Below are 10,463 nucleotides of genomic sequence, written 5' to 3'. Positions count from 1 at the left end.
GATCTCCGAGATGGAGTATTCGACAGTTATGAATGCAACATCAAACAGAAGACGATTTTTGCTGTCCAACAGTTGAAGACGAGAGTGTTGAGCTGGTGGAATCTATTGGCATAATCGATGCCAAGGGGAGAAGCAAAAAGGATGACATGGGGGGGTTTCCTTGCACAGTTAAAGAGGGAGTACTGATCTTAAAGAGACCTTCTGGAGATCAACAACAAATTCCAGAACCTGAAAAAAGGGCAAGATGAGTGTTAGTGAGTATGTTGCCACTTTCACTGAAAAGATGAAGTTAGTACCTCATTTGGTCCCTATCGAACTCTCAAAAGTTGACAAGTTTGCTAACGAACTACAGGCGGACTTTGGTCCAATGTTAAAAATAGCAAGGACTCTGAAGGAGGCCATTTGGTCAGCAAGGAACGTAGAGACCCAGATTGGGGAGAAGGGTCTGGAGAGAGCAGAGGTAGGAGAGAAGAGAAAGTTTGAGGGATCATCAAAATCTAGCAAGAAGAGCAAATTCTCGAAATCTGGTTCCAAAAAGTTTGGAAATGGAGGAGAAGCAAAATGGTGTGAGAAGTGCAAGAAGAAGAACTCTGGGAAATGTGGCAAGGAGTTGACCTATTTCAAGTGCGAAAGGACTGGTCATTACACCAACGAGTTTACATCCAAAAAAAAGGTGTGTTAAGGATGTCATGAAGAAGGGCATATAGCAAGGGACTGCCTGAAGAAGAAGGAAGATGTGAAGCCCAATGTGCCGCCTAGGCCAAAGGCGAGAGCATTCTAGATGACACTGGAAGCAGCAATAGAGGAAGCAGATGTCGCTTTAGGTACCTTTCTAGTAAATGATTTTCCTTCCAATATATTTTTTGATTCTAGAGCTAATTACTCTTTTATATCACATCAATTTGGTAGAAGACTAGCATTGCCTGTAGATAAACTAGATAGTGCTCTAGTAGTAGAAGTTGCTAGTGGAAAATTCGTACATGTTAGTGATTGTATTAAGAACATAGTCATCGACTTGAATGGAAATAAATTCTACGAGGAATTGTTGCCCATTAAGTTAAACGGCTTCGACATAGTGTTAGGGATGGATTGGCTTACTACAAACGACGCCGACATCAAGTGTAGAAAGAAGATTGTAATGATCAAACAACCTAGAAATGAACCATTTATGGTGTACGGGGACAAACGCAGAATAAATTCTGGAATCATCTCCCAGATGAAAGATAGGAAATGTTTATCCAAAGGATGTACATCATATCTAGTATTCGTGATCGATGTCATGAAGGAAAAGAAAGAGATGCAGAGGATTCACGTGGTGTGTGTCTTTCCTGAAGTCTTTCCCAAAGATCTTCCTGGATTGCCTCCTGATAAACAAGTAGAGTTTAGGATAGACTTGTTACCAAGAACCACACCTATAGCGAAAGCACCTTATCGATTACACCAACAGAGATGAAGGAACTTATGATACAACTTCACGAGTTGTTGGACAAGGGTTTCATTAGACATAGTTCTGTTGGGTTTTGAGCATTCTAACACTCCTATGGTGTACATGCAACCCTATAAACCTTGGATCTATGTTTTCTCTATTATACATGCAAATATTAACTATTCCAAGGTTTCATCCTAACTAGCATATTATGAAGCACCTATACTACAAAGTTCTAGTTAGATGACATACCTTTTGATGTAGCTTGATGTCTTCAAGCTTTAAGAGCTTAGCCCCAATAGTGTGGAAGCCTCAAATGGAATCACAAATCACCAAAACACCTTGGAAGAACTTGAGAGAATATGTATGCACACTAAAATCGGCCCACTCTTATTTTCACACACTTGTGCCAATTTTTTGAGCCAAGGACCCCTTTATATATTATGGAGGATTAGGGTTACATCCATGTATACCCTAATACCCATGACCTTTCATTTACATAGGATCCATGGGTTAAAAGCTCCATGGACCATCCATGAAAGCTTAGCCCAACCTAAATGAACTTGGCCCATTCCATATATATAAGAGTCCATATTTAATTAGTTCTTTTTGATCACTTAATTAATTCTAAATTAATTCTTGATCAATACTAATTAAATAATATGATTCCATATTAATATATTAGAACTTATAATATATTAATATAAATCATAAATATACTATTCTCAAAAGACTATCCATATAAATTGTGCCGGTGAAGTGCAACCCAAATGGACCATGCCGGGTCGGGTCAAGTACATACCAAATATAGTTATGGACTTAGACATTAATCCAACAAGTTCATCACCCTGGGGAGCTCCAGTGCTATTTGTGAAGAAGAAGGATGGAAGCATGAGGACGTGCATAGATTATAGAGATCTGAATAAGGAAACGGTAAAGAATAAGTACCTATTGCTAAGGATTGGCGACCTGTTCGATCAGCTGCAGGGTGCGAGCTATTTATCGAATATCAAATTAGGTCAAGATATCATCAGCTGAAGGTGAGAGAGCAGGATATAGAGAAGACTGCATTCAGAACGAGACATGGACAATATGACTTTTTTGTTATGTCGTTCGGACTAACCAATGCTCCAACAACATTTATGGATTTGATGAATAGGGTTTGTAAACCTTTCCTCGACAAATCCTTAATGGTGTTTATCAATGACATTCTCGTATATTCAAAGAGCTAGCAGGAGCATGGAAAGAACTTAAGAGAATTTGTTAGAAGTTCTGAAGAAGGAGAAGTTGTATGTAAATTCTCCAAGTGTGGTTTTTGGATCCGGGAAGTCCAGTTCTTGGGTCATGTGGTTAACCAAGAAAGAATAATGGTTGTCCCAATAAAGGTTGAAGCTGTGATGAAGTGGGAATGACCAAAAAGTCCCACCAAGATTCGAGGCTTTCTAAGATTAGTTGGATATTACATAAGGTTTATCGAAGGATTTTCTTCGATAGCCCCTCCATTAACAACTTTGACCCATATAGGAGCTACATATACATGGAGTGAGAAGCACAAAGAAGCTTTCGAGGAATTAAATAAGAAGTTGTGTGAAGCACCGATTCTTTTTTTACCTGCCGGAGTTGAAGACTTCGCAGTTTATAGTGATGCATCTGGAGTTGGGTTAGGTTGTGTTCTGACCCAGAAAGATAAAGTAATCTCCTATGCATCTCGACAACTGAAAGAGAGCGAGAAGAACTACCCCACTCATGATCTGGAGGTGGAAGCGATATTTTTTGCATTAAAGATATGGAGACATTATCTTTATGGCACAAAATGTAATATTTACATAGATTATAAGAGTCTCCAGTATCTCTTTGATCAAAAGGATTTGAATATGAAACAACGACGTTGGCTAGAATTACTCAAGGACTACGACTGCGATACTATTGTTGGATTAGGTGTCTAAGCTCATAACTATAATTGGTATGTACTTGACCTAAGAGTAGCATGGTCCATTTTGGGTTGGATTCACCGGAGCAATTTGATAGGAAGGGTATTTGAGAAAGAGGTTATTCGTGATTTATTAATATATTATAAGTATAATATATTAATTGAGAAATCATATTATTTAATTAGTATTGCCCAAGAATTAATTTGGAATTAATTTAGTGATCGAAAGAGACTAATTAAATTAACGGGGACTGATTAGATAAATCAATGATATTTATAGTTTCGGATAATGATCCATATTGATTAGGATGGACTAATTCTATGTGGGACTCCATGAAGAGTTAGTCCAAAGGGCTTATCATATGGATTATTGGATTAAAGGCCCAAGGAAGTGAATTAGGGTTTATAAGTTAGACCCTAGGAATTCCAAACTATAAAAGTAACCCCTAGACTCCAAAAATCGAAACTTGTGATCATAGATGAAACCCTAGTCGAATTTGGAGCTTCATAACCTCTCTCTCATTGTCCTCCAGTTGTTGGTGGTGTTTTGTGAACCATTTGAGGCATCACACTTGGGTGCTATGCTCTTCAAAGGCCAAAATTCTACAAGCTACAATAAGAGGTAATTATCTAACTTGATTTTTATGTTGCAAATCTTAGATTGTATGCTAGTTATAGGTTTCATGCTTTGGATAATTTTATTGCATGTATAACTAGAGAAAATTAGATCCAAAGCATTAGGGTTGTATGTGTACCACATGAGTGTTATAGTACATAAAACCCAACAGCGGTATCAGAGCCATGTGTGTTTTCTGTTATATAGATGCATTGGGTAACTATTCAAAGTTGAAAAAATGGAAATCTGCCTTCTGCCATGGTGAACTCGACGAGTCCACTATGGAACTCGAGGAGTTCACGATGAACTCGAGGAGTTCATTACTTGAACTCGACGAGTTGGACAGTCTGTTGACAAATTTTTGGGTTTTTTTTACTAGAATTGGATTAGGATCATTACCATGAACTGTTTATATCATAAAATATGTTTTTTCTAATATGGTAGTGATTAACCTCATCCAATTAAAAGATAAATGTCAAATATTAAGATAATTACAAGGTATATGATAAGCTAATTGTTTGTATTATTTGATTTATCTTGCTACATGAATTGTAATTAGGTCAAATTGGTAAAAGATAATATGATTATTTTATTGGTTAAAATTTGATCTAAATGTTTTTGAAGAGTTACAAAACTTGCCATCAAATTTTGGAACTCAAAAAGTTTATTTTAAGGAGTTACAAAACTTGCCATCAAGTTTGGAATTCAAAAGGTTTTCAAGAGTTACAAAATTTGCCCTTAAGTTTTGGAAATTGAAAAGTCTCATTTATGAAACATTGAATTCTAAAAACCTAGTAATTTGAAAAGGTGCAACACTTAGGTTCATAACTTAAAAAATTAATTAAATAGTTTTAATTTTGAATTTTGTATTTAGAACCTTGATGTTTCCTTTGAATAGTTCAAATTAGACTCTTATGAACTTTATTAAATTGATTAAATGTTTAATTAAAAGAGAAATTTAATAAATCCATAATCATATGGCTTAAAGTTAATTAAATTAAAAGTTTAATTTATTAATAGATTAAACCACTTAGTAATTTTAAATGTGTAAAATACACCCTTATACTATATAAAATTAAAAGTTTAATATATTATATATGTATAAGTTAAAAGTCAGTCTTACCATTAGTAGGCCTGATTCACGAAGCTGGTATATAAGGGGTGTTTAAGGAAGCGGCCTGTAAAATGACCGCCATTGGGTATCCACTCTTACCCACCGCACCCTTGACCAGTGGAGGGTCGTTAGCCGAACGGGTTTGATAGGACACTTAAATCCTCATTAAAAGTATAATGAAATATAAAGTAACTAAACACTTTATAAATTCCCAATTTTAGTTACTTTAGGAAAAATGTGGATTTGATGCTAACCCATGAAATTGCACATTGCACCTTATTGGTCACTTAGTGGAGCGTGTGTGGTTAACCGACACACTAATGTGGACTAATGAAGGATATAAATGGGTTTCTCGTAAATTATCATTGATCAATGGAGCGTGCATGGTTAACCGGCACATTGATTAGGTGATTAATGACATCGAGAGTACCAAGCTAATTTGCATGGTTATTCATACCTTGTTTGTGATCCTCGGTATCCCAGTCACAAACTTGATGGGCATAATTGAGATTAAACATGCCATTGAAAAGTTCAATGAATCTCAAAGAATCTAGGAATTTCAATTCATTTAAAACCTAATGTTCATTTTCGTTTTTCATGGTGGAAATTGGTAAATCGTCATTTACCTACCATCAAATATTTTACAATTGGATTACGACATCCCTCTTCCGTATTGTAGAATATTGTGTTGGGTCCTAGCCTTAATATTACAATTTGGGTGTTATATTAAGGACTTAAATCAACTAACTTGAATTTCTCCCTTGTAGATGTCTATTACTGACAACTATGGTCTTCCCGAATCTTTTGGAAAACATTTTCCTCATGAAGATGATGTTCCACGATTAAATCGTGGAAATGGAAATCATGCTTCACTTCCTCCACCTCCTCCAATATTTCTCCCTGGCCCACATGTTTGTCGACTTGAAAAGTTCAAGATCACTCAAGCCCTATTGGAAAGCAAACATGAAGATGGAAAGTCTGTATGTGCTCACATCTTAGACATAAAGCTGCATATTGAAAGGCTGGGAATGTTGGGTGTAGTGTTCCTAAGGAAGCTGGCTGTTGACTTGGTTCTTCATTCACTTCCTAAGTCATATAGTGAGTTTATTAAAAACTACTATGTGACAGACCACGACGTGACCCTTATCGATCTTACTTATTTGCTTATTGCTGCTGAATTGGTAATGATTTGGCGCACTGGTAAAGCAAACTTGATTGGAAGATCTACTTCCCGATGAAAGAGTAAGCTGAGTCTGGTTGCAAAGAGATGGATTTCGATCGCATGGTTCGATGATCTGATTTTTTGAGCTGCTGCTTAGGAGTTATGATAGATTGTTTAGGAATAGATAACAACATAGTTTTCATTTGTATTTGCATTGTAAGGACAAGTTTTTCCGCACTTTTATAAATAAAGAAATTTTGATCTTATTTTATGTTTCCTTGCAATGGCATTTGTGAAAATTGTTGTTTATATGTTTCCATTAATAGCAATATGGAAAATGATTGATTCTTAGTTATATATCAATTGTGGTAGTGTCGTAATTTTCCAAATAATGAAATATTCTCATCGCCCGAGTTTCAATTGGACAGAAACTTGGAATCATATGATTTGAATCATGTGATGTATGAAAATCTTGGTACTTGGGAAATTGAGACTAATTCCTTGCTTACATGTATATGTAAGTCAAGTGAAAGATGAAAGGATCTAGTACACAATGATATGCACTGGTCAGATCCACCACAAAGAATGATAAAGACTATTCATCATGATTTACTAAAGGTTTAGTAAATATGGTTATACTTACAAGACTAAGTGTAATTCTGATTCATTGGAAAAGCTTCAATGAATAACATAACAAATAAGAAGAATCAATTATGCAAAAAGATACAAGTTTCTCCAATCTGAAAGGAAAGGAGAGTACTGTAGTATTGTGTTTTATGATTATCTTAATGATTATGAAACCGTGTCACAATTGATCCTCTAAGGACACCTTAGTGCACTTATATGGCTAAGAAGAGGAATCGGGAACTGTTGAAATGGTTAAATAAAAAAGGTGAGTCATACTTCGTTCCAAAATCAAGTCTTGAGTGACATAATCGTAAGAAGGTTTATAACGCACTCATCAAATGTGGAATAGAAAATGTTTTCTTACTCTTGCACATTTGAAATTGGTAAGTTGTGATGTCTTGGATAAGACAAATATCAACTAAGACCAATTGTGTGAAGTGTTTGTCTTGATAAGAATCCGCACTAACTCTTGAATATTTGTTTGTCAAGGAATGCTTTTTGACAAGAGAATCTTATATGTCAAGAGGTCAATGGGAGTCTTAAAGATCTTGAAAAAGTTTCAAGAACTAATCAAGAGTAAACTTATTGTTTATCACTAGCATGAGACTTGAGGTTTGTAACCTATCGTGTTGACACATTCTTGTTTCTGTGCCATTCCAGTTGAAGTTGACCTTGCATGTGAGTTCTATGAGTACTCAATCATTTGCTAAACAACCTGGAAGCAATGGTAGACCCTTGTGCTACTAGATGGCAAGAAATTAAGATTGAACAAGTTCAGTCCATATGAGTTTGGATTTGTCACTAACCTTGTCTTGTGATTATGGTTACGACAAATTCACATGGATAGGAACACATACACCATTAGTCTAAGTGAAAAAGGTTTCTCTCCAATTCATGAAAATGATTGTGAGGAAACGCTTTCGCTAAGTAGATTTTAAGAAGATAGCAGATGTGTTAATTGCATTCTCAAATTCGATTATGACTACGACATCCTTCTTCATAGTTTGAATTGTGAGAAATGGCAAAAAGTCTGAATATTCGGGACTTACTGCTGTAAGTTCTAAAATTGTTTAGACACATATGTGAGCTTTCTAATGAAAGGTGTATAAGCTTGTGAAGTCTAAATAAAAGACTTTTCGAAGAACCAAGTATCAGAAATCTAAACTTTGGAAAGAAAGTCAATAAGTATTGATTTCTAGAAGTCCAACTGATTTTTGGGTACATGTCAAAGCTAGTGGGAGCATAAGTGTTATGCTAGTAAGAATGTAATTATTATGGTAGTGGGAGCACAATTATTACGTTAAGAATTGCGAGTTAACAATGTTAATTATAGAAAACAAAAGTTTACGAAACTGCACAGTGTGTTTTGCTATAATTAAGGAGAGGAACTCACACTTCATTTCAAATCTGAAAACTTATATTGAGATTTTAATATAATTTAGTCATGAACATGTATGAATTTCATGTTGAAATGTTTCAACATTGAGAATTCTATACATAGAAATATTATAGCAAAAGATTCACGTCTTTAAGTAAGACATTATGAATAATGTCCTATATGCTTTGGGTATATGATCGATTACATATGCTGTAATATTCGCCTGTTTTGATTTTCCAAATGCCTAGGGCATTAAGAGGGAAATAGAACCGGAACCAGATCTGACTAAAGTTGTTAAACAATTGTTAAGAACAATCCAAGGTTCGCCAAAAATTGGTTGCTTATGGACAGTTGGAAGTATAGTAATAGATGGACCATATTGACATGATTATGAATAGATAGGATTGTCACATAGAAAAAATGGAAATGTTTCCATAATGGGAGTTGGATATTAAGAATCTATGTGTAAGTTAGAAACTTTAATGCAAGAAAGGATGTTCAAAGGAATGTACTTTGAATATAAGATTTCGTATATGTGGAATTGTCCTGTAACAATCTCCAGTGGAATACTTTGTAAATTCATTGTCCAAGTCTCTGTGACTTTGGTGCATTGACATTGCAAAAGGATCATTGCATGATAGTTTAGAATCTAACACTTTCTAATAGTGGCAAAAATTTGGTATTCTTACACTTGTGACAAGGATTTGGAATTGTGAAATGAGCATCATTGGAAATGTTTTCAATTGATCTATTTCATAAAGAAAGGACCATAGGTAAACATAGTGTGCATGCTTAAAGCATGGGATAACTATTGTTTTAATTCAAGTGTTAAGTTGATTAATTGAAATATTATACAATGAATGATGTGTAATCAATATGGTGATTAAATAATAAGTGTTTTTATTTATATTCAAAAGTTTTGAGACCATATTGGATTCGATTATTCTTGTGTTTCACTTCGCATGTTTTACTTCCCGAATAAGTAGGTTATTCAAACATCCATAATCAATCATACTTTGGAAGTAAGTAATGAGGTAAGACTGTCATGAATCCGACTGTAGATTGTCTAAATGCTTAGACATAACACAATTTTGTTACAGTGTTCATGAGTACTCCTGTAATAAGATTTGAGTATTGGATTAAACCCATACTCATCTGAATCACTTCATGGATTTTATCACGAGTGATTAGTCAGACGATACTATCTTATATTCTTCAAACGGAGACATATAGTTTCAGTTTACAATTCGGTTGCACATTGATGATATGTAAACGCACCAGTAACTTGGTGTTATAAAACATATCATTGTGTGTGATTTGATGAGTAAATAGAGCAAGCATATGAGTCGAAGTTTATCCGTTCCTTTTACCCTAAGAGGGATAAAAGAGATATATGTGGGCCCCTAGATGATTTAGTGATGACAACCTAAGCGCTTGGCCAAGCCTGGACTGATTTAATTTGTTCAATTAATCAGTCGTCATAAATCGGAAATCGGGAAACAACACATGGACATAGAGATTGATTAAAATCCATGTCTCAGTCCATACGATATCTTGTAGAATGGAGGAATATATGATCCCTTATCTAATGGGCTCGTCATAGTTAGACAACGGCTTTCGAGAGCTACGATTACCAGTTGGTTTTTGAAGTCGTACTTGCAGTTATAGTTATTAGACTTATCCAAGTGGGAGACGACTGTTGGATTAGGTGTCTAAGCCCATAACTATAATTGGTATGTACTTGAACCGAGAGTAGCATGGTCCATTTTGGGTTGCATTCACCGGAGCAATTTTATATGAAGGATATTTGAGAAAGAGGTTATTCGTGATTTATTAATATATTATAAGTATAATATATTAATTGAGAAATCATATTATTTAATTAGTATTTCTCAAGAATTAATTTGGAATTAATTTAGTTATCGAAAGAGACTAATTAAATTAACGGGGACTGATTAGATAAATCAATGATATTTATAGTTTGGGATAATGATCCATATTGATTAGGATGGACTAATTCTATGTGGGATTCCATGAAGAGTTAGTCCAAAGGGCTTATCTTATGGATTATTGGATTAAAGGTCCACGGAAGTGAATTAGGGTTTACAAGTTAGACCCTAGGAATTCCAAACTATAAAAGTAACCCCTAGACTCCAAAAATCGAAACTTGTGATCATAGATGAAACCCTAGTCGAATTTGGAGCTTCATA

General features: G+C 35.0%; 1 protein-coding gene across 1 annotated transcript in view; it reads left to right on the top strand.

Annotated features, from left to right (window-relative positions):
- The first annotated feature begins 781 nt into the window (after nucleotides 1–781).
- LOC145140137 (uncharacterized) overlaps nucleotides 782–10,463 on the top strand; it is a 66,363-nt gene continuing 56,681 nt past the window's right edge. Inside the window, exon 1 of the mRNA XM_079073731.1 lies at nucleotides 782–1,135. Within this exon, the coding sequence (XP_078929857.1) occupies nucleotides 782–1,135 (354 nt within the window). The remainder of the gene's footprint in view (nucleotides 1,136–10,463) is intronic.

The sequence above is a fragment of the Lactuca virosa genome, chromosome 9 (assembly GCF_052849685.1).
Source record: "Lactuca virosa cultivar CGN04683 chromosome 9, Lactuca_virosa_CGN04683_v6, whole genome shotgun sequence".
Classification (NCBI taxonomy): domain Eukaryota; kingdom Viridiplantae; phylum Streptophyta; class Magnoliopsida; order Asterales; family Asteraceae; genus Lactuca; species Lactuca virosa.
This window is presented reverse-complemented; position numbering and strand designations above follow the sequence as displayed.